The 26,319-nt window shown below is 39.1% G+C and overlaps 1 protein-coding gene across 8 annotated transcripts in view; it reads right to left on the bottom strand.

The window, feature by feature from the left end:
* The window catches only part of RASAL2 (RAS protein activator like 2), a 287,911-nt gene that overhangs the window by 138,887 nt on the left and 122,705 nt on the right, over nt 1–26,319 (bottom strand). Inside the window, exon 1 of one of the 8 annotated variants that reach the window (XM_063428260.1) lies at nt 12,449–13,156. The exons of 5 other annotated variants lie outside the window; for them this stretch is intronic. In XM_063428260.1, the coding sequence (XP_063284330.1) occupies nt 12,449–13,019 (571 nt within the window). In that variant the 5' untranslated portion in view covers nt 13,020–13,156. Of the gene's footprint in view, nt 1–12,448; nt 13,157–26,319 lie in introns of those variants that run through there. 2 more of the 8 variants (XM_063428259.1, XM_063428258.1) reach the window with 2 other exon arrangements.

Below are 26,319 nucleotides of genomic sequence, written 5' to 3'. Positions count from 1 at the left end.
AGTTAGATGTTTCTATTTTGCCAAAAAGCACAACTGAAAAGGGGAAGTATCAGTACATGAGGGGAAAAAAAGGCATCTATTTGTAGAACTTATCTTTCTAAATAAAGCAAGGATGTATTGCCAAAACACACAATTGCATTTATGTAACCTAAATATATATTAATAGGGCACTCTAGGCATCGTAACTACTATAACTCAGTGTCTATAACTGCCATACAAGTTAGACAATTGATATTTGCAAAGTAGAAATTCTGCATTATCAGTGTAGCTGAAGAGAGACTGGGCTATAGGTGCTTAGGAGAGCCTTGGTAGAGGTTATGGTGCTTAGAATGATCCTTTAATGGCCAGAAGTTGCTCGGGCAAAGTACACACACACATATATATATATATATATATATATATATATATATATATATATATTAGAGCCACTTAGACTGCAGTAGTATTGGTCTCTAAAAGTGGCAAAATGTTCAGAGTGTTGGTCAGGGACACTAGGATATGCACTTGTATTTGATATTTATGTGTTAACGTATGGGTAGCAGGTATTACTGTGTTGGCTACATATATGTATGTGGTAAGTATTTCAGTTCGCGAATAGCTTGTCATAAAATAATCAATACATTGGTACGAACACACATAAGGTATATTTTGGATGCATTATTAGGGATATACATAATCTATACATTGATTAAATGGAAGGAATACACATACACGGTTATTCACTTAGGATAGAACTGCAGGGAATTCAAAGTGAATTTCATATTTAAGCCAAAATACACAAATATGAAAGCATAGCGGACTGGGATCATTTTTACAGTGCTGCTATTTTTACCTTGAATTTAAAATGCACTTTTAATTCCCTGCAACGTTCACTTTAGTAAATAACCCGGATAATCTATACATTGGATGCACTGGTAGACCATGAGCTTGATCCTATGGCTTGTGAAGAGCCAGTCAAATATCATGAAGGTCCCTATTGTGCTGCCAAAACAGCTCTAAAGCATCGAAGCACAGACTCCACAAGACTACTTTTAAATGTTTTCTGTGGTTTCTGGCACCAAGACATTAGCAGCAGATCTTTTCTTTTTCTCTTGTTCCTCAAAGCATTCCTAAACAAGTTTTGCATTGTGGCAGAGTCCATTATCTTGTTGAAAGAGGTCGCTGCCATTAGGTAACATCCAATCCACATGAATGTCAGGAACCAAGGTTTCCCAGCAGAACATTGCTGGCTTGACTTTGTCGCACAGTACATCCTGCACGCACCAGGCCTTCTACCTGATCTAAGAGAAAATGTGATTCAACAGACCAGGTAACCATCCCCGTTGAAGGTGCTTTTGGCAGTGGACAGGGGTCCACTGACCATTTTTCAGCTACGCAGCCCCAGCCGAGGCCCCTAATTTTACCCCAAAAAACTGGGAAAACTTATTGACTCGAGTATAAGACTAGGGTGGGAAATGCAGCAGCTACTGGTAAATAGCTAAATAAAATTAGATCCTAAAAAAAATATATTAATTGAATATTTATTTTACAGTGTGTGTATGAATGCAGTATGTGTGTATATGAGTGCAGTGTCTGTATGAATGCAGCGTATGTGTATATGAGTGCAGCGTGTGTGTATATGAGTGCAGCGTGTGTGTATATGAGTGCAGCGTGTGTGTATATGAGTGCAGCGTGTGTGTATATGAGTGCAGCGTGTGTGTATATGAGTGCAGCGTGTGTGTATATGAGTGCAGCGTGTGTGTATATGAGTGCAGTGTGTGTGTGTATGAGTGCAGTGTGTGTGTGTATGAGTGCAGTGTGTGTGTATGAGTGCAGTGTGTGTGTATGAGTGCAGTGTGTGTGTATGAGTGCAGTGTGTGTGTATGAGTGCAGTGTGTGTGTGTATGAGTGCAGTGTGTGTGTGTATGAGTGCAGTGTGTGTGTATGAGTGCAGTGTGTGTGTGTATGAGTGCAGTGTGTGTGTATGAGTGCAGTGTGTGTGTGTATGAGTGCAGTGTGTGTGTGTATGAGTGCAGTGTGTGTGTGTATGAGTGCAGTGTGTGTGTATGAGTGCAGTGTGTGTGTATGAGTGCAGTGTGTGTGTATGAGTGCAGTGTGTGTGTATGAGTGCAGTGTGTGTGTATGAGTGCAGTGTGTGTGTATGAGTGCAGTGTGTGTGTATGAGTGCAGTGTGTGTGTATGAGTGCAGTGTGTGTGTATGAGTGCAGTGTGTGTATGAATGCAGTGTGTGTATGAATGCAGTGTGTGTATGAATGCAGTGTGTGTATGAATGCAGTGTGTGTATGAATGCAGTGTGTGTATGAATGCAGTGTGTGTATGAATGCAGTGTGTGTGTATGAGTGCAGTGTGTGTATGAATGCAGTGTGTGTGTGTGTGTGTGTGTGTGTGTGTGTTGCAGAACCGTGGGGGATGGGCAATTTTATTTTTATTTTTAATTATTTTAATATTTTTTTTATTATTATTTCTTATTATTAAATTGTATTATTATTATTTTTTTATTATTATTATATTTTTTTTTTCGTCCCCCCTCCCTGCTTGATACATGGCAGGGAGGGGGGCTCTTACTCCCTGGTGGTCTAGTGGCATTGGCAGTTCAGCGGGGGGATGAGGAGAGCTGGCAGAGATGTTACTTACCTCTCCTGCAGCTCCTGTCAGCTCCCTTCTCCTCTTCTGTCAGCTCCCACTGTAAGTCTCGCGAGAGCCGCGGCTCTCGCGAGATTTACACTGGGAGCTGACCGAGGTGCTGAACGGACAGCGCGGCGGAGGAGGGAGCTGACAGGAGCTGCAGGAGAGGTAAGTAACATCTCTGCAGCCCCAGTCTGTATTATGGCAATGCAAATTGCCATAATACAGACTATTGACTCGAGTATAAGCCGAGTTGGGGTTTTTCAGCACAAAAAATGTGCTGAAAAACTCTGCTTATACTCGAGTATATACGGTATTATGAATTCTGTATTCTGACACCTTTCTATCATGGCCAGCTTTAAGTTTTTTTTTTTTTTTAGCAATTAGAGCTATAGTAGAACTTCTGTGTCATTAATGACAGATGCCAGTTGACCAGTTGTCCTTCCTTGCACCACATTTGGAAGGCATTAACCTGCTGTTTTTGAGATGCTCTGACCCAGGCGTTTAGCCATCACTATTTGGCTCTTGTCAAAGACTCAGATCTTTTCCCATTCCCACTTTTTTTGCTTCCAATACTGTTCACTGCCTAATATACCCCACCCCCTGATAGGTGCCATTCTAATTATATAATCACTGTAAACACTTCACCTGTCAGTGGTTTTAATGTGTCTGATCACTGTATGTATATTATATATATATATATATATATATATATATATATATATATATATATATATATATACACACACACACACACACACACACCCCTACCTATCTATCTATATATATGTACAGACAGCAGTTTTACATAACTACATTTATTGCTAATGCTATGTAAAAATATGAGAAAATAAAAATAGCTCCAGACGACTGTACAAACCCCATCTCGGGGCTTTTCAATACATTCTGTACTCATCGTGCTCTGAGAATTCCCTGTCTTATTGTCAGTGCATAGCTGAACCATTTAAAAAAATGTACAAAAGGAGCATAGAGTTAATATTAAGGCATCATTACCAAAGAAGACAGGTGTGTTGACAACAGCTCATATTCCAGTTTCAGTGCCATGCAAGAGACCATTGTTTATGAGTCTATACTGACATCACTGTAACACAAGCTCGATTTCACGGTTTGTCTCCATAGCTACTGAAAAGTTTAAAATAACTCTCACACAGGATGATAGCCATGGCCCTTGAGTCATACAACTAAATTCCACTAAGACATTGCTTCTTCAGTGTGCTTTGCAGTCTCTAAACTTTTGAGGATTGCTCTTCAAACTAGTCACTTAAGATCCCTCTCCCCCCCCTCCCCCAAACAGTGAAGATAGTACGCCATTCTTCCACCAGTGCAAATGGCAAGAGATCTTGAACCAATTGGAAGTGTATATTTTTTTGAAGTAAGTGAATAAATCCTTTATGAACAGCAAACGGGCTGTGGGAAAGAGTCAAGTCAGCAACTCAGCTCACACCAATCTTTCATTCACTCATTGACTTTTTGTGGAAAAGTAAGGTGTGGCTAAAATGGCAGAGTTATGCTGCAAAGAAGCAGCATTTCTTTTTTTGCCATATTAAATGAACACTATAGTGTCAAACACAAACATATATATTCCTGACTTTAAAATATTTAGGTCCCTTTTTCTCCCATGCCAATCTCGACGTGGCTGGCTATACTTCCCTGGCGGAGTTACATGACAAAACGCTGCACTGTGCCAATCAGCATCTTCTCATAGAGATGCACTGAATCAGTGCATGTTAATGGGGAATGTACATCGTCTCAATGCAGAGCATAAAGACACTGCACGCTAGTGTGTTGGACTAAAAAGCACCTCTAGTGGTCGTCTGAGTGGCTGTCACTAGAGGTGTAACTAGCCAGCAATGTAAATGCAGTCTTTTCTCTGAAAAGGCAGTGTTTACATTTAAAAAAAAAAAAAAAAAAAAAAAGTAAAAATACAACCTATGTACCAGTCCCTTGTTTTAGTAACAAAGTGCTTCAGTAACATCATATAGAAAGCTCCTGGAACATCACTGGGACCAAGATGCCCATCGTTCTAAGAATGTGCTCAAGCGACAAGCCTTAATTTAACTTTGCTGCTACTGAACACATTTAAGCTTGTGAAGTACCACACTGTCAACAATATATCTCACAAATTGCACATGACATGGAAGGAAACTGGATATCACATCAAAGCTAACTGGTTTCGTTTACACCCGACATTTCATGGTCACGGTTTTCTGTGGCATGACTACTGCTGGGCATATGAGCAATCTTCAATTACTAAAAAAAAAAAAAAAAAAAAATTCCAACAGATTTTTACAACTCTTCTAGCAGAATGAATTAAAGAAAATTCAATTATCAGTGGTACAAGTAGTGTGCTTAACCCAAACTTCACTAAATCAATATTTTACTGTGTCGCTCTTAATGGGAAACCAATATAAAAAAAAAAAAATTTATATATATATATATATATATATATATATATCTTGTAGCAAATATAAAAGGATATACTGTATAAACCCGCAAAGGACAAAGCCATTTAGTAAAAATATTTTAAAATTACTATAACCCTCCTCCCCCAAATTAGTTTTTCATAAAGATAAAATCTTTATGAAATTCTCACATTGTTGGAACTTCACAGAAAATTTAGGTTTCAAACTTTCAGTGAGTATAGGTTCAGGCAACTATAACTCACCATATTTACACCCAGTGGCAACCAGACATCCTGCAGAGCAGTCACCATCAGGGATTATTGCAAATTATACAAAGACCCCAGACAGTAACAGAGCCGCTTTAAGATTATATTTACTCCTAAAGTGATTTGAGATCACAGAATTTTTTAATTTTTTTTTTTAACAAGTAAAAGTTTGCTCCCACATCATCCAGTGCACATCAGGCTTCTGATACGTGATCCAAACAGACAGGATGACTGCCATTTGCAGAGTACCAAGAAACAAAGGAATTCATACTGGACGGAGGAAAATGAACAAAAAACAGAAAAACATTGCAAATAGATATTGGTCATAGCATGGCTAGGATTATTTTTTAGAGCAGTTCCACTCATGCTGTGAGAGGAGTGAAACTGAAGTTTATGAGATAAAAGCAGAGGCCATATACCAGAATGAGACAGTCTTGACCGTTGGTCTCTTACAGGTGTGGGAAGTAACAGCCTGAAGAGATTCACTAGAAAAAGTAGAAAGAAAAATAAGAAACCAAATCGTGCATTCATGAAAAAATACGCAACAATGGCATATAACATTTAAAGGAGCACTAAGCTGTACTGATTATTGTGCAATGAGCCCCCTTTGGTGCTTTGCCCAGTCTACTCCACACAGTTCAAGATAATGTAATTTTTAGCAAGTTTTAATGGAATTAATGGAACACTAGTATTAGGAATACAAACCTCAGTTCTCACAGGAAGACAGCGAATAGATGTATGTTTAATCCTGCAATGTAAGTATTGCCGTATGTGCTAAACGGCAGTGCTTTACATTGCAGGTTTAGAACTTAAGGACCACTGCACCCAGACCCTTTCATTTACATGAACCACAAAAGATATCTGATTGCATTTTGATAATTAATGTTTAGTTTTTCAGATTAGATGGAGGTATATTAACGAATGAGTAGACAGAATAGTTTCTAGCATTACACACACACACATATATATATATATATATATATATATATATATATATATATAATAACAATGAAAGCTTGGCACTCTCCTTACAATATATTAGTATGAGAAAGATCTTGCCTGGGTGCTGTGATTATCTCTACTCTTAAGGGGTGGCCCCATATGTATGGATTATTAACAGCCTTAGTCTCTAGATCGCTCCCATATTCATTATTGCTGTGCTGTGATTATCTGCTGTGCTGTGATTATCTCTACTCTTAAGGGGTGGCCCCATATGTATGGATTATTAACAGCCTTAGTCTCTAGATCGCTCCCATATTCATTATTCCTCCAATGCTGTGACACGACACCCAATATTTAATTATCACGCTTATAATACAACTTTTGGTCACTATGGTAACCACTCATCTCCCGCAGTGCATCTAGACGTCTGACGTCACTGGCGGCTTTCCTTCACTTCCGGGTGGTAACGGTCAGAGGCACTTCACTCTATTCATTGGTAAGTTCACTATTTTATACTTCATATATAAGCTGAATTGTTTTTTGCATATAGTGATCTTGAAAAAGAAACGTCGATCGATACACATATATATACATATACATACACACACAGTCAGGTCAATAAATATTGGGACATCGACACAATTCTAATCGTTTTGGCTCTATACACCAACACAATGGGTTTGAAATGAAACAAACAAGAGTGCTTTAACTGCAGACTTTCAGCTTTAATTTGAGGGTATTTACATCCAAATCAGGTTTGTATATGTGCCTCCCACTTTTTAAGGGACCAAAAGTAATGATTTATACACATATACACACAAAAATCTGCACAGCAGTCAAACTATAAGACTTTCTTTTCCCACAGGAATCACAAATTTGCAGTGATGTTACTACCACAAAGGATTCTGGGTGGGCATATGCAAATTAGTTTAACAAAGGATCACATTTTTGCCCCACTCCATTTTAAACATGGATTCCTTTGAGTCTGTGTTTGACACAAATATATAAAGCTTCAATTCTAAGCAGGATTAGCAACAAATATCGTGTCATCAGCAGATAACTTTCATAAAAGGAGAATAGGTTTTGTTCTGCGCTGCCACAACAGTAATGCACTATAATACAAAAAGTATTCCCTTGATCATTCTCCTTTAAAAATAACTTATGATAAGACTGTTTGTAAAATGAAAGAAAAACAGCTCTATGTGATACCAATCTCACTATTTATGCAGCAGTTTACAACCTAAGCTATCTACCAATTCCCTTGTTAGATCTGCCATAAAAACCAACCAGCTGCTGTCCGTGGCTTCAATTTGCAATATATAAGATGATCAATTGTGTACATCTAAAAGTAAAGAGATAAAATACTGACAGAACAGAATACAACATCCGTTTATACAATATACGGAATACAAATGTTTACATTATTTTTGGCAAAAAACAAAATCACGTTTATATTTGTCTACATCAAAGCCAGATCTGGGCACTCAATACTAAGGCATTCATACCCGATATTGGCCATAAATTTATGTGGTCATCATGACTGCGAATGTAGATACGAATTAAAACCAAATCAAAAGTCAATGCATGCTAAACACATTTTCCAGCATAGCTCTTTAAAAGATGTAAAACATCTATGAAAAGGGTAAACAATAAAGTGTTTCCTCAGCCCATAGCTGCCTACATTAGGAAATACAGTGCATGGGAGGAATGAAGAGGCAGGTGGATTTAAAGGAACATTATAGGGTCAGAAACACAAACATGTATTCCTGACCCTATAGTGTTAAAAAACACTTGCCCCATAGCCCCTTAGGGGTTAAAACTTCATATCTCCAGCACTGCAGGTCCGCTGTGCTGGCCCGCCCCCAATCCACCTCCTTGGTGACATCAGAATTTACAATTTTTAGCCAATTTAATGCTTTAACATTGGATTGGAAAAACATTGGGTTGGTTGAAATCGGCAAGGAGGTGGGGCAACTCCTCATTAAGATGCATTGAATCAATGCATCTCTATGAGCAAAATTCTGCGTACGCTGAACAGCAGCACTGCCCCAGTAAGCACCTCCAGAGGCCATAAAAAAAAAAAAAAAAAGCGAGTAAAATATTTTAATACCATAAATGATTTTATTATTTTTAAGTGCTAACCAATTCTTAAACAGTACATATATGAATGTATGGCTGTCTAAAAAGGTAATAAACAAGGAGGGAGTTACCTTTTAGTCACCTCTGCCATAAAGTTTACTTGCTTAAAAATCCAATATGATATAAGAGGGCGCTGCCCATCAACTTTACAATTTAAGTTTACCAATCTAGTCTCTAGCTATGAGCGTCTGATGCCACTATTTGAAAACAAACAGATCCAGTAGTGTATTTGAAACCAAGAGTGCTCCTGATTTAGATTTATCTTACAGCTACTGTAACTGAATCTATCTACACACCGCCATAAAAATAACCAGGAATCCTCAAACACTATTGCCAGCAGACGACCTATTTATGACGGGTGTCTGACAGCTCTGGGCAGAGGGTCCTAACTAACTGCAGATATTACAGTTCCTTGATCTTCTAACCACTTATTTCAAACATTCTACGTATGTGATGGTCAAAGACTTATCCAGAGGAAGAGCCAGAGGGGTGAACTGTATTGAATGGGACATTCAATGCTGAGTGTCAAAATCTATTTCTAAGGAGAGAAGCACACTGGAATTTCACGATACAGTTTTCTCTTTCATAACTCATTTAATTATATAATCATTTGTTTTAATGAAGACCACTGTGTTTGTTATCACTGCATGGATTAACAGATAAGTGTTTGTTTTTCTGTGCTTCAACACCATGTGTACTGGAGATCTAAGGATTATGGTGGTGGAGTGGTGATCTCTTCCAGAAAATAATACACAGACTTACACTGAATCTCTCTAAGGCACGGTGCAACTCTATAACACCAAGCAAAATCGCCAGTAAAAATTGTACTATTAATAATAGATGTGTGCTGGTGCACATTCGATAGAAAGCATATATGGTATTTCAAATACCATCAAAATCAACATCTGTATTTTGCCTGGTTTTATGAAACTTAAAGGAACATTTGAAACACCATAACTATTACAGCCAGGCAATGTTCCATGGTAATATGTCAAACCATTTTAGTATAGTATGTAGTTCTATTAGGGGCCCAAGCCACCTCTGGTCTTCTCTGTCAGATGTCAATGCTTGGAGCAAAGCAGGACGACAATCATGGACCGAAAGTTTTAAGCTGAATGCTCTCAGACAATGTGCGCAGTATTGCAATTCTCTCAATTTGCTCTATACAGCAATCTGGCATCTCCTACTAGAGAAGATCAGATGTTGTGAAGGCACCCGATGATCCAGGTAACTTGTAAAATGGTGCTAAAATGGTTTAACATCATACTGTGGGATGGCGCTAGTTCACTCCTGTAGTGGAAGCAATACTGTAAATTCAGCAAACATTCACCACATGCATGCATATTTTATTGAAGATACTTTCAATTTAAACTTAGTACTGTATTATCGTATAATGTAAATCGCTGGTGATATAAAAAGATCATAGGAATATGAGGGGTAGAAAACCTGCATCTGTCCTGCGGTTAGTAAACAACTCCTATTATGCTATAGAATGTAAGCTCGATTGAGCAGGGTCCTCTTCAACCTATTGTTCCTGTAAGTTTATTTGTAACTGTCCTATTTATAGTTAAATCCCCTCTCATAATATTGTAAAGCGCTACGGAATCTGTTGGCGCTATATAAATGGCAGTAATAATAATAATAATAATAGCAGCAAGAGATGCATATCAGAAACCACAGTCTGCCTTCCCACATAGTATGTAGGAATTGGGGTTAGCCTCTACAATGCTTTTAATCTACATTTTCCATGATACAACCAGTCTTAAATATGGAAAGCAAGACAGGAACGGTAGTTTTTTTAGAAAAATTAGGGATACTATGAACAACGATCCTTGACCTATACCACTCACTTTAAACTACACTTCCTATAATCCAGTATCATTTCCTAGAAACTGCTCTCCAAGAATGGACACCTGTTGTTTAGTGCTTGGGGTTCCAAATGCAATCCATACCATGCGTTTGATCAGGTGCTATGCCTTGATTATATCGTCATAATGTTCTGCCAACAGTGTCTGGGGGGAAGCAGGCTGACAACTAAATACTACTACATGTATAATTTGTATTATATGTGTTGTATTGTGTCAGTCCACGTTACAGTGATTAAACACTGAACCACCAAAAATGTATTTTTAGATTTGTAACACTAGCTACAAGATACGAATGAAAGTTGATGGCTATCTAATGCTGCAGGTTTATGAAGCATATAAATAGCACTACGCAAACAGGAAACACTATACCTGTAGTCTGGTGGGACACATTTCATTCACTGAAATGGCACAGTGCAATTAAACAGAGAAACAAGAGAGGGCAACATGCAGAAGGTATGTGATTAAAAGGAGGTTTTGAACCTGAAATGAGGAACAAATTGAAATGTAAGCAGGTATTCTGAGTGAGCAGTGTCAAATTTAACACAACAATGATGAAAGTAATGCTTGGAGACTACTTGCTAATTAGCATTGGAAAGCAGATGAAGTCATTATCAGATCTACTCTATCAGAATTATATCTTCATGCATTAAAGATGTACAGTTCCTGCCTGTTGAAGTGTCAACTGTGACAGCTGTTAATGCGCTTTTCAAAGAGTCTGTAACTTCACTGGCAGTACAATTTTAGCTGTTTTCTGAGCTTCATTGCGTGTGTATATATTTTTTTGTATAAAGTAGAATTCGGGCAGCTGGACTGTCTTTTAACCATCTCCCAGTATGATCTTAATAACACGTGACCTAATCTCAATTGTATACATTAATTTAAATTAATTTTCACAAATTTACACACCTTTTATTAAAGCCAAGGATTCTGGGTAATGGATGCTATTGCACAATGTTAAGTGCCAAAAACTCAAAGCTGCCGTTAGCATACATTTTCAACCCTATCTTTCTACCCATCCTGTTATATAAATCCAGCCCTGAATAGTGAGCATATGGCAATGCTTAAAATTAAAATATATTTTATATAGTTTACAGAGTGCAAAAATTAGTTATACAGCAATGAGAGCAAACATTAAAGGAATCAGGATAGAGTATGAATAAGGATGCTCTATTGTAAAAAGATGCTAAGAAAACTAAAATTAAACAGTGGTCCAGCCACTCGAGGTAATAGCCAAAAAAGCAGCTTTATTAGGGTAAAAACAACAACGTTTCGAACCAGCAGGTCTTTGTCAAGATAGACAAAATCCCACTGAGTCTAAGTTTTGCTGTTTTTTCTCCAATAAAGCTGCTCTTTTGGTTATTACCATTAGTGTTTTATTTCATATATCTAACATGGGGTTTGACCATTCTCGGATTCGGTACACCTTTGCAGCCTGGTGAGTGAGGTTTCCTCTACCTATCTAGTAAAGAAAATTAGAATGAACATTAGTCAAAATACAGTGAAATCAATTCATGCTGTGTATATTTATGCATGAAATATGATATCACATTTAATGCATTTCTAAGTGGATTCACCAAATCCAACACAGAAAAAAAGGAAAATATGCACAAAAGAGGATGTTGTAAACAATGTTATTTACATATTTAGAAAAACTCACTCATATTTTAGCAAGAACTGATAAAGAATAATGCCACAAACTAGGCATTTTGGAAGCTCTAAGGCCTTAAGGAATCCAATCCAAAGATTCTGGAATTATAGCCATCTAAACACAATGGAAATATAGAATACCCCAAGCTAATTCAATGCACAGTGGACAGAACTGTATGGAATGCAAAGGATGTCACTAGGTATAATTTAATAGAAAATACAAAGGAGGAGAACAGAAAAGATTCACTTATTTTACAAATACCATATAGGCCAATGACAACTAGTTTTTTGGCAACCAAGCTCTTTCCTATGATGCTCTGACAGCACATAATGAGGATCAAAATATATACTATTTGTTGCACTAAAGCTTAGCCATTTCTGCATTTATTACTTTTTATTATTGAATAGAGTAAATGTGAACTACTTTGCTCTTTTAGTCACACAGCATTGAAAAATATATATTTTTTAGAAGTAACAGCACAAGAGTCTCTATACATATATACACACACACACACACACACATTACATATATTTATACCTTCATTCTCGTCAGCAGACTCTCTAATATCCTGGCTCGAATTCATCAGCCGTGACAAACTATTAGAAATGGCTGTGATAAATCCTCTCTTAAAGAATCCGTGGTGTCCAGAATCTACTGAGTGCCCGTGCTGCATGGGTGAAGTGTTCCATAAGCCTGGACCGATTGGTTCAGAAACTGACCGTTCGAAATGAACTCGTCTTTGCCCTACCCGAGAGGAAATCATTTGTCCATCTAGAACTTGGCACTCACCCAAGACTGTTGTCCCCTTATCAACATAGATTCCATGGTTAAGCTGGGGTAACCGGTTTTCCACTCTTGGTAAACTTGGGAGATGCTCTGAATGTTCTTCAGGAAAAACCCTGGGCATGGATTGGCTTCTCTTATTTACTGAAAATCCTCTTCCAAATAAATGTCTCCCAAAGTTCTTTCGCTTTCCTCTTACACGATGATACCATCTATAATTACGTAATCCATCCGTGTCTTCCTTGTGTTCCTCTCCAATGGGTGCCGACATGGATCTCCCATACAGAACAGGGTGACTTTGCCTTGGTTTTCTTAATAGGTTCATTTTCCCTCTGTATTCTTATTTAGATGATTTTTCAGTAATTCCACCAAAATGTCAAAAGTTACAAGGTAAATACAAATCTAAAACCGATTATTGGTAAGCAAAAGATAGGAACCAAATTTGACAAGTAGCAGGCCTTCTGAAGATCCTAGAGCCCATGTACCAAATCAAGCACTCACATCAGCTCTTCATTATTGAACGGTCTACTCCTCGAGTGGAAGAAAATGAAAAAATTACCCCGTTTAAAAACCCCCGTCACTTCCTGCGCAAACTTTTTTCTCTCTTAAAGGTCTTCAGGAAATGACAATAAAAGAAAAAAAAAATGCAGAACCACTGACTGTCATGCAAAACCTTGATCACTTCTGCATTGGAGTAAAAAGTTTTGTGTTCAAGCTTAAAACCACACTACTAAAAATGAACCAACACTTTCCGGAGAGAACAGAGGGGAAAAAATAATAAATCTATTCTCATCTTTTATTTTTTTTTAACAAATGGCAGATGCAATGTATTTATAGGTAGGGGTTGGAAGATTTTCTAGAGACCGTGTCAATGACAAAGCACATAGATGACAAGGTCTGATTCAGGCAGGTGTGACAGCCGAGATTAATTGTACAACATTCAATCTGAGGTACAAAAGAGTAGCAACAGCAGAGATTTCAAAAGGTTATCAATTAGCAATTTAGTGTGATTGGAGAACATTGATAGTAAAATGCAAAGTAGCACATATTTCGGAATGTTTTATTTAGGAATAGGCACTAATCAGGGAAGGTTTCATGACTGCAGGGCAATGACTGTCATCTAGGGATTGGTACAAAGATACTTACAAATCTTACCAAGTCCTATAAAACAGTCACAAGCTGGTTCACCTATTTTCACCCAGCCAGCAAAGCAGTTGAAGTCTTCCACCGTTTCATGTCCACCCTATTTGCCTGTGTTTTTCCACATTTATTCTCTATTTTCCCAGCTGTGGGAATCCTCTCCAGCACTAACTTTTTTTTTGTTTTTAAAGCCGCCTTTCAGTTGGGCACTAGGAGAAGAACTCTGAACTTCAGAAATAGGGCTAGATCGCATTCAGTATAGAAATTGGTAGAACATTAAAATGAGATATTTTTCTTTACGAGTCCCTTTTATGAAAATTATGACCATTGAATGACTTCACTGATTGGAAGATATCTACTTTCAGGCATGTCTTTAAAAGATCACTATAGTGTCAGGAAAACAAAGCGGTTTTCCTGACACTATAGTGCCCTGAGGGTGCCCCCACCCTCAGGGTCCCCCTCCCATGGCGTTGAAGGGGAGCGCCGGGCTCCCTCTGCGCTGGTGACCTCTCCTCCCCGTCCGATGTCAGCTCCGTAGTGGAGCAGAATGTGCATGTGCGGCAAGTGTCGCGCGCGTATTCAAAGAGTCCATAGGAAAGCAGACACTCTGCGCGATGGATGCGAAATTCGCATCCAGCGTCGCAGATGCGCCTCTACTGGCTGTCCGGAAGACAGTCACTAGAGGCTAGATTAACCCCAAATGTAAACTGCTATGTTTGCATCTGAAGGGTTAAAACCTGAGGGACCTGGCACCCAGACCACTTCATTGAGCTGAAGTGGTCTGGGTGACTATAGTGGCCCTTTAAAGGACACTATAGAAACCAAAACAACTTAAGCTTAATGAAGCAGATTTTGTGTATAGATCATGCATCTGAAGTCTCATTTATCAATTCTCTGCCATATAGGAGTTAAATCACTTTTAATTCAGTTTATGCAGGCCTAGCCACACTTCCCCTGGATGTCACTGACACAGCCCGCAAGAAAAAAAAGAGTTTCATTTTCAATCAGATGTTAACTTATGTTAAAAGTTTTTATCTTCCGCTGTTTAAATTAAACCTTAATTACATTCAGGAGGCTCCTGCAGGGTCTAGCAAGCTATTAACACAGCAGGAGATAAGTAATTCTCTTTACAGGAAGTGTTTGTGAAGGCTGTGCAAGTCACATGTAGAGAGGTGTGCCAGGGCTGCATAAACAAAGCAATTTAATTCCTAAATGGCAGGGAATTGAGCAGTGAGACTGCAGGGGCATACTCTATATAATCAAAACTGCTTAAAGGACCACTATAGTGCCAGGAAAACACACTCGTTTTTCTGGCACTATAGTGCCCTGAAGGTGCCCCCACCCTCAGGGACCCCCTCCCGCCGGGCTCTGGGGAGAGGAAAGGGGTTAAAACTTACCTTTCTCCAGCGCCGGGCGGGGAGCTCTCCTCCTCCGATCCTCCTCCTCTCCTCCCATTCGGCTGAATGCGCACGCGCGGCAAGAGCTGAGCATTTTTTTCACAGTGAGAATCACGCAAGCGCCTCTAGCGGCTGTCAGTGAGACAGCCACTAGAGGATTTGAGGGCTGGATTAACCCATTTATAAACATAGCAGTTTCTCTGAAACGGCTATGTTTATAAAAAAAAATGGGTTAACCCTAGCTGGACCTAGCTCCCAGACCACTTCATTAAGCTGAAGTGGTCTGGGTGCCTATAGTGGTCCTTTAATTAAGCTTAAGTTATTTTGGTGGCTTTTGTGTTCCCTTTAAAATCCAAATACAATTTAAAGAGATTATTATACTCCGTTGCTGTCAGAGCGTGTAGTTAATGCCAAATCAGCAGCACAGTTACATGACCCTTTAATATGCAGTGGTATGAATCTGGGCAGAAGGCAACTCCCTGTTGGAGCAGAATCCTTTATTCCCCAGGCCTGGCTGACCTCACATAGTCATTACATTCATGGTATAGTTAAAGAATGTGAAATGTTTAAAATGACTCAAGATAAAAAAAATATTTACTCTGTGATGCCAAATATGATGGTTTTAAAAAATAAAATAAAAAATAAAAGTTCACATACTGAGCCCATTATTAATAAAAGGTAAAGATAAGATGTATTTTAAATACTGCCAGGATTCATTTACTGGGAATTGTGAAGAATTGACAAGCTATGTAATGTAAATGAAACTACAATGAAAAAATGTTGATAAACCTATGTTGTGAAAAGATCTGTAGACATAGAAACCTTTCTAACACAAGAAAGTGGCTTATGTGAAACAGGTTAGATAATAGAAAGGGGGGTTACCAGGTCAAGTGGGTAAAGAACATTTAGGAAGGGGGTAAGATAAGAAGGGAAAGGAAAAAAAGAGGAGATTGAAGGTTTGTAAAGTATACTTTAACAAGATACACACACACACACACACACCTCTTTTCTGAAGAAAATTAGTTATAAAAGGTTGTACTTCAACCCGAAGAAAGTTATTGTTTTAACAATATGTAATCAGAATGAAGAAAATGGAAGGGAGGTAAACAGCAGGGAACATTACTTTACAGAAATACCTGTGGGAGTATGAAACATCCTTACAATGGTAGTGGTAGCAAGAATTACAAAGGAACAGTGCCATACGGTTTGGTATGAGCAGAAAGTGAAATAAACAAAAGAAAAACTGTGCTTTTATACAGGAAATAGACACAGATGGATTAACTTTTTTTTTTTTTTTAAAGTGCTGTCAAAAAATAAAATTCTTGAATGTACCGTATATACTCTAGTATAAGTCGACCCGAATATAAGTCGAGACCCCTAATTTTACCCCCAAAAACTGGGAAAACGTATTGACTCAAGTATAAGACTAGGGTGGGAAATGCAGCAGCTACTGGTAAATTATATCCCCCAAAAATTATATTAATTGAATATTTACAGTGTGTGTATATAATGAATGTAGTGTGTGTGTGTGTGTGTGTGTATGAATGCAGTGTGTTTGTGTGTCTGATGCAGAGCCTTGGTGGGGGGTGGGCATTTTTTATTATTTTTTAAAAAATTATTATTTTAATATATTTTTTTTTTTTTTTATATATTATATTTTATTTTTATATTATTATTTTTTTAATATTATTAATATATTATTTTTATTTTATTTAAATTTGTATTTATATTTTTTTCGTCCCCCCTCCCTGCTAGTTAGCTGGCCAGGGAGGGGGGCTCTCACTCCCTGGTGGTCCAGTGGATGGGCTGTAGGAGGGGGGCTGGCAGCGAGCTGTAACTTACCTTCACAGCAGCTCCTGTCAGCTCCCTTCTCTCTCCTCCGGTCGGCTCCCACTGTAAGTCTCGCGGCCGCGAGGAGCGTTGCCACGGTAACCCGTGGCAACGCTCTAACCCCGCAGCTCTCGCAAGGCTTACAGTGGGAGCCGACCGGATGAGAGAGAAGGGAGCTGACAGGAGCTACTGTGAAGGTAAGTTACAGCTCGCTGCCAGCCCCCAACAGGACCTTGTAATGAGCCTGGCGGTCCTGTCTGTATTATGGCAATGTAAGTTATACATATACGGTATGTAACTTTCAAAAGAAAGAAAAAAAAATATCTTTAAAAAAATGAATAGGTATAACTTAAAAGGGACCCTCAAAACAACCACTTCATCTCGCTGTGGAGGTTACTGTGCTCAGAGTTCCATGCCACCATCCCACTGATCTGTATAAAGCTAGATGGGCTGAATGGTTTTTGTCTGTCGTCACATTCTAGGTTTCTAAAACCAATTTAAAAAAAAAAAAAAAAAATCGATTTAACATGGACTGACATTCCCTTGCTGCCTAGAGCCAGGCCCCTGCCTGTTCCTCTGCATTTGCTCCTGCATTAGCCAGATCAGCAATGAGCGCCAGTGATAGGCTAAGAGAGACATTGTCTTGGTAAGGCTAATGTGGCATAGCATTCACATCACCTATCTCCCCTCTGCAGGAAAGTGGAGCCGTGGGCAACCAGGGACCCAGATTCAAATTTAAGCCAATCAAAAATGGCTTTAACACAGAACAATGGAAGGATGGTAAGGGATTCCAAGCGTCACAACTTTTATTGAGATGAAATGCCAAAAGTATCCCTCTCTTGTTTTAATCAAAGAATCAATCTTGTAAAACCACTTATGCATGAATGGTGTACACCCAAGGAGTATAACTCCTACAATCCCTTGCCTATTGTTGTCAGGAAATTATATCAGCTGTTATCCAAAACCACATCTCCACACATCTGTTTTAAATGATTTTACATCAAGTCACATCACTGTATATTTGTTTTTCTGATAACAGCACTGTGATTAGTTCATGGAAATATGTAATCCATTCATGTTTAAGGAAATATCAAGTCATGTGAAATCCTTTAAGAGGGACAGTTCTGAATTTGAACCCAGAAGAAAAATTCTGCACAGTACCAACATTTTGCTTATAAGCATTAGGTTAGAGAAATGCAAGCTCAACTGTAAATCTATGGCATCCATGCTGTCCAACGTAACATTCCTATCATACGTGTGAATTTAAAAAACAAAACAAACAAAAAAACGTGTAATCCAAATTCTACATACTGCAGGGCAGCAATCTTCATGTAATGCTGACTTAACATATAAGTGAAATACCCCCAAGGGAAAACAAAGCATCTGATAACTACTATGTGTAATGTTGCAATAAACTGTTCTTAGTCAATGTTCAAATACCTGCACTTCTGAAATAGTCTAACTTCATCTGAAGGCACCTCTCTAATAATGCCAGTGTTCTTCCAATCACTCACAATAGTAGTTAGCAAAACACTCATTTTTAAAAAGGTCCATAATCTAATTAGCTAAAAGGCAGAGGTCTCCTCACAAATAGCGCTGTATCTCTCTAAAAGACTGACTCACTGAAAGGGAAATCTTTAGGGATGTATATTAGAGGGGTTACCGATGAGCTCACAATGTCAATATTTAATTGAATACATTTAAAACGTCAGATTATTTTACAGCTTGCTGAGCTGCCCAAATCACATTAATTGCTGGCAGCAGATGCCCAGATGATAAAAGGAATAAAAGCATCTGGGAGGATTTTACTTTAAGTCCATTTCAAGTGTAAATGTTTAATATTTAAGAGTAATGAGAAACACACAAAGTATTCGCTAGACAGCCTGCAGAACAGAACAATGGATGTTGGAATTACACAGTCCACGGTCCCAAGTTCCTTAGAAAGTGCTGATAACCCTCCTACGTTTTTAATGCAATCTACAGGCGATATATACAAACAAATAACATATTAATATAAATAATAAAAATAATAACCGCAATGCAATGGCACTACGTTATGATGAAAATGCCAGAGATTTGCTCAGATGCTTGTTATTGTTTATATATATCTGAAATATATATATTTAATTTAAATAAATGAATGTCGGAGGGGCGGAGTTAACAGCCGAGTTGGAAAGTCGCATGGCACATGGGCTCTTGCTGTACCAGCCAAAAATGGATCAAATTTACCCGTTTGCCACCTCCAAACCGGCAACCTTACAGTTCACGAGATCGCCAGGCACCTTGCCGTCAAGATGGGGCGTAAAACGAAGAAGACCAGGCCGGATAAACAGAGACAGGGCCCCAACATCGCGGAACTCTTACGACAAACGCAGGGGGCGCCTGGGCCCAAAATGGCCGCTTTCCCTGAGACCTTTTCCGAACTATCTGATGATTTCTCCTCTGGGGAGGAAGCGCCAAAGCCGAATGCCCGGGTAGTGGACACCTCACCGGTGACAACGGCGGTTCTCAAGTCTCTGCTAGCCGACCTCCAACGGACTGTCCAAACGGACGTTGCGTCCCTCCGGGCCGACATCCACGGCCTAACAGGGAGAATCGGAACCCTGGAGACATCGACCACCGCCCACACATCACAGATAGCTGTATTACAGCGAGAAGTACAAGGCCTCAAAAGCCAAAATGACAGGCATGAGCGCCAGTTCGCATCAATAGAGGACGCAAGGCGGGCCAAGAACTTAAAAATTCGAGGCATCCCGAAAGATATCCTGGCCGCGCAGCTCCCACACATGCTGAGGCGTCGACTAACGGCACTGTTACCGCCGCGACAAGCCAAAACAGCGCAGCTGGACGGCTTCTTCCGAGCCCCGAAACCAGCGAAGGCACCTGCCACGGCATCCCGAGACCTCATCATACGATTCCAGCACCACAAGGATAAGATGGCGGTCGTGGCAGCGACCAGGGAATGCTCACCTTATAAGTTTGAGATGATGACGCTCTCGTTTTATGCTGTCTTGACTGGTAGTACACTCGCTTGGCGCCGGTCATTCAGGCCATTTACAAAGCTGCTGCAAGAAATACCCTACAAATGGCTGAAGACACGAGCCATATGGCTCCAGAAGGATGAGACCAAATACACAGTAAGCTCCCTTGAAGATGCAGCAGCTTTGCTACACACCCTGGGCCTGCCTAAAGACTCTATCCATTCTACGGCGAACCAAACCGGGTCTACTTCGACTCACCAGTGGAATCCTGACCGGGTGCAACCCTTTGTCCCACGCAGAGCGAATCGGGACCAAGTTGAGGCTACAGCAACCTGAAGCAGTCACGTCCCAATAAGGACACTTTGTTAACCCATAGGTTTTCTCTTTACTTTACTTGTTTTTCACAGTTAGTTTACCTATGTACAGTTGCCGACTGGACGCGACACTACACTCATACCTCCAACTGAATGGCCTATAAGCCATGACTCACCTCCCCCCCCGCCTGACAGGTTCTCAGCGAAGAGCACACGACAACACCTGACACAGCTAGGCGTAACACACATGGCGAGACAAAACATGACAGGACCTTCCCGTATAGGGAACCTGCCTCCCGAACACCACATATAACAAGGTACGGGCCGGATAGTTCCACTCACACACTATGAGCCGGCCAGGGACCTACTGCCACAACAAACCTCAGACCACATAAAGGCTATACCTGGCCAAGATACCTAACAAGGACGACAAGCCCCCACCACTATACCGGGCGCATACCCCTAGCTATGAGGTACCACTTACTAGGATGCGACTAAAATATAAAAAGTGCAAGACTTGACAGGCCACACACATGCTAATGAATGTTTGTTATATTGTTCTATGGCACAAGCTGTTGTGGCTGTGCAATAATATGTGTTCTTCAATGCACAATCAAAATAAAGAATTCAATAAATAAATAAATAAATAAATAAATGTCATTGAGGGGTTCTAGAGAAATTGCAATGTCTCTCTAGCCTCTCTCTTGCCATATTATTGTTGGGAGAGGGGCTGACTCAATGGTAGCACTTGGAAATGACATATGTCCTGTGGTAGGGTGATGTCACATGATGCATTAAAAGCAGTAATGCACTGTGACAGACCCCATCAAGTCAGCCCCTCTTGAGAAAATAGCTTGCCCAGAGAGGGATTGGGAATACCATTTGATACTATGATTGGCATATGGAAAAACACAGGCACATATCATATCATATTTGCTTCTCTGTTTACAATAGTCAAACATTGTAAAATTAGTAAATTCTTAGTTGCCAGTTAAAAAATGTCCATATTTCACAGGCCACTATCAAAAAAAGAACAGTATTTGAAACTTTACAAAAGTCATATGTAAGTTTTTGCTTTGGTAGACAGTAGGCACTTCCAAATCCACTTACTAGGGCTGACTTTAAATGAGTCCTAAAGAGGAGGATGAGGTGGTTATACGTTTTGAAAAACGTATGTACTTTGCAGACAGCAAGAGAAAAAAAGAAACCTCTAGAGATAAGGTTGTGGTGTGCAGCTCAAAAAGGCAATGATGATATCATAAGGGTGTGTACGAAATCACAAACCCAAAACTTGCTCCTCACAATGGGAAGAATTGGACAGTTTTGTGTAGCAGTGTGTGTAGAAAAAAGGCAAAACGGCAAAAAACAAAACAAAAAAACCTTCAACTTCATCTCTTGTTTTTGATGTCAAATAGGAAGCGTGGAGTCAAATCACTTGTAAAAGGTTTTTAAAAAGATTTCTCCATAGGAAGGAATGGGAGCCAAACCATAATACAGCTGCAATGATGGCCTTAGCAATTACATTGAATGTCCCAAGCTACACTCCTGCATTCCGGGGGGAGGGGTTTAAACTGCACACAAGCATGTTTGTTTTCACTTACAGGTATGAGCTATGTTTCTGTCAATGCTTATATATATTTTTTTATTATTATTATTTTTTTTTTTAAATAAATTTTGTTTTCGAGGGGGGTGGGGGAGGGGTTGTATATTTTTGCAGTGCATTAAAAGCTTTTGTTACACAGGAAATAAGTAACCGAGAAAAATGAAACTATCTAATGATTGTGGAATGAGTGTGCACACGTCTGAACCAGACTTTGTTGATTGACAGACATTCTCTCTTTTAAAAGTTTTTCACAAGTCAGAAAGTTTGAAATATTTTATTGCAAATGATCACCGAGTGCTTTGTTTACGATAAACAAGATCAACCCATTCATTAAAAAAAACAAAAAAAACAAAACCATTATAAGCTTTGGGTTTGTATTTACATACATATAAACTGTCACGCAAGAGTTACCTTAAAATAACTCATACGATCCCTCATTTACTAGTTAGCATTTTGATAATTTATCTATGGATTTGGTGTAAAAGGACAAAATTCTGAGTAGTATATGACAGGTAGATAACCTATTTGTTAGTAGTTCAATTATTTTGTTGCAAGTACACATTACGTGTACTGGAATTTTATTTGCAAAATGGCAGGTGCATTATTTTGAGGCAAAAAAAATAAATTGGTTAATTAATTAAAAAGTTATTGATTCCTCAAACCCTACTCTGAATTTTGTCCAATCCTGTGTTAGTAACCACTTCCTCTTCATCACTTGAGGCAAGTGCTGTTATTCTATAAGAACCACTGCAACACATTGGTCAGTCCATCACAATATTCCCCGAACAAGAAAAAGAAACGTTGGCTGGGAGAATAACTTTATCACGGAGAGCAGGAGAACCATATAGGGGAGGACTTTCCTGCTCTCACCATCACTTTTCAACTTTTGGAATAGAGGATTATGCTGACAACTGACTGACATCCATTAGATTTTCCACATTAGTGTCTTAAAGAACATTTCTCGGAATGATGAAGTAAGATAGCAAGAGTATGGATTTAACATTGGCAATTAATGCTCAATGGAAAAGTGGAGAAACAAAGACACCGAGTACCAGGCAAAGACATTGCTAGGTGGGTTTTAGTGGCTGAATCCTTACTGTGGAGTCAGTCCTGAATATGTACAAGTGGTACAGTCGCAACAGGACATCGTTTTATTTTTACATCAGGCGATGATTCTCAAAACAGCGGCCTGATAAAAATAAATAAATATATATATATATATATATATATATATATATATATATATATATTTATTTTTTTTTGGTAAGAAGAAACAAACATACTAGTTTAGTGCTCCACAAACCTCCTAAGAGGGAGAAGATAGTGCCCAGGTGACAGCCAGGATGGGCGTGCGAGGCAGAGGGCTTGTGCATTCAAACAAAGTAACTAATCACTATTTGCTCTGAAAACACGGAGAAATCCTTTGGTAAAAGTGTTCCCTTGGGAGACTCCGTTATAACTAAAAATACAAAGAAATGTGATAGAGGTGTGTGATAAAACAATATTGTTCCCATTCTCCATTGCTTATGCAAGGTGGCCAAATAGGATTGCATTAAATATGTGGAAATCCATGTTCTTGTTTCAGGCATATATATTTTTTTCAATTGACTCATAGTTGGCAAGGATTTCGTAGCGAGGTGAGTATATGGTTTCTAGGGTGGAGATTTATAGTAGGTCATCCACTTTTTTTCTTTCAAGGCCCACCTGTTTATGGAGGCTAACAATGTCCAGATTACTAGACAAAACGGATAGCATTAAGTTGTAGTCTCGATTTAAAGGACACAGCAGTAAAATTAAGTGAAAAAGAAGATCTCTTTATGGTGTATGGATTTATTTTTGTAATGTTATAAACACCTGCCCATCAGGGGTTTATGGGATAAATAGCCTATCCCCATCACATCTGTAGTGCCACATAGGGTGATTGATACTGCTTGCTAAGACATCAACTATAACTCAGCTGCTAATCATTCAAATAAAGCAGAGTTCACAGTTTTATGAAGACCGCAGGCTGTGTGCAATGATTCGCAGAACCTCGACCATGGGCTCACTCAATTGAAGAAGAGAGATATGCCTGTCCTGGTTGTGTGCATTGGGTTAATTACAAACAGAAAATAAAAAAAATAAAAAATTTGCCATTTGAGAGCCAGGTGACAGGTTTAAAGCAGATAAAATAAAAAAAAAAAAAAAAAAAATATATATATATATATATATATATATATATATATTTTTTTTTAAGGGGCCAGGAAGTCCAGAAACGAAACATCCTGAAAACTCTAGCTTTCAAAGTGAATAAATTAAAAAGATGGAGAAAATACCTTGAGTAGTTTATATATCATCAGAAAAGGACACTTCCTCTCCTCTCTGACAACACATGATCTAACTCTGCAGAACACTGGCTGTCGTGGGTTCACACGAAAAAGCATTACAGGAATTTTCCTTCCTGCTTTCCAGAAGCTAAAGATAAAATATCCATGACATCAGTGTGCGAGTAGGACAGGTTTACAGATACAGAGACATGACAGTAAAGATCCCACCGACTGCACCAATACAACAGCCCTTTTCTAAAAATAAAGCAATTGTTTACATAGGCTTAAGCAGCGAAAGACAAAACCATCTAGCTTCTGCATTTTAATCACTAACTGACATCTGCTTCCCTGCAAAGCTTCCTGTGGGCAAGGACCACCTCGCCTCTGGCTCCTATAAACAGACACACCTGACACGTATGCCCCTTTAAAAGGTCAAAGCATATAGAAGATTCTGGCCCGAGAGATGTTTTTTCGGGGTTGCAAACATAGGTTCATAAAAAATAGATTGGGTTTCTTCTGCATTGTTTTCTTGTGTGTATAAATGAGGAAATACAAAAAAAAAAAATATTTAAAAAAGTGGTTATAAAAAGGAGACCCTTGGAACAAGGGGATCCTGAGAAGCAGCTCTGGACACAGAAAAGGCACTTGAATGCCAGGTAACAGGAAAGGAAGAGAGGAATAATGGGTGGGGGGAGATAGAGAGAAAATAAACTACACAGTCCCCTAAACCTCCTTAACCTCCAGCTACCTAAATATAGGAGCAGATAAATGCCCACCACAAAAAATGGGGTAAAAGGAGGGTCCCAACTCTCATAAGGCTGCCTAAGAAAATCTACTTGTGGATAACAACCACCAAGACCAAAGACAGGCTGTCCTAAAATCCTGAATAACCTGGATAACTAAGTGATCACCACATACTAACTGCCTAAGGTGCTACCTAAAGAGTGAAAATAAATATAAAAAAGAAAAAGAAAGCGCTCAAGAGAGCGAACCAAACCGGGTCTACTTCGAAACCAAACCGGGTCACTCTTTAGGTAGCACTTAGGCAGTTAGTATGTGGTGATCACTTAGTTATCCAGGTTATTCAGGATTTTAGGACAGCCTGTCTTTGGTCTTGGTGGTTGTTATCCACAAGTAGATTTTCTTAGGCAGCCTTATGAGAGTTGGGACCCTCCTTTTACCCCATTTTTTGTGGTGGGCATTTATCTGCTCCTATATTTAGGTAGCTGTAGGTTAAGGAGGTTTAGGGGACTGTGTAGTTTACTTTCTCTCTATCTCCCCCCACCCATTATTCCTCTCTTCCTTTCCTGTTACCTGGCATTCAAGTGCCTTTTCTGTGTCCAGAGCTGCTTCTCAGGATCCCCTTGTTCCAAGGGTCTCCTTCTTTGTACTATTTTTTCTGGGTTACCCCCTACTTTGTAGCTCTGAGGTAGGCCATTTATAGGACTATTTCCACTGCTTTGCATGAGTTTGTGAAGCTTTGTATCTACCCTATCAGTTTTCTCTTTATTTGGTTATAAAAAGAACAATCATGTTGAACACACACAAAACACATTTTGACACACAAGACTCATTTTGTCCTGGGAATCATAAGAAAAAAAAAAAAAAAAAAGAAACTTATAAAGCTCCTTTCCTTCGCAAAATCGAATGTATTAGAAGTCAAGTTTCAACATTTTTAAATCCACACACAAAAGGTTGCTGAAACTCCAATATTTCTATTCATTCTTCTAGTCGTGAGTTACTACATTAAAGGGACACTATAGTCACCTGAACAACTTCAGCTTAATGAGGTTGTTCAGGTGAGAATTATAGCTCCCTGCAGCCTCGCTCATGTAAACACTGTAATACAGTGTTTACATTGAAAGCTAGAAACACCTCCAGTTGTAGTCACTCAGAGTGAACCAGAGGGACTTCGGAGTTGATGAAGGCATAATATGCCTCCATCCACTCAGATCTGCTGTCAGCAGAGCAAAGGGCAGCACTGTGTCTCCTCCCTCTGCATGCAGACACTGAACTTTCCTCATAGAGATTCATTGATTCAATTCATCTCTATG

This window comes from Pelobates fuscus, chromosome 7 (assembly GCF_036172605.1).
Source record: "Pelobates fuscus isolate aPelFus1 chromosome 7, aPelFus1.pri, whole genome shotgun sequence".
NCBI classification, from domain to species: domain Eukaryota; kingdom Metazoa; phylum Chordata; class Amphibia; order Anura; family Pelobatidae; genus Pelobates; species Pelobates fuscus.
This window is presented reverse-complemented; position numbering and strand designations above follow the sequence as displayed.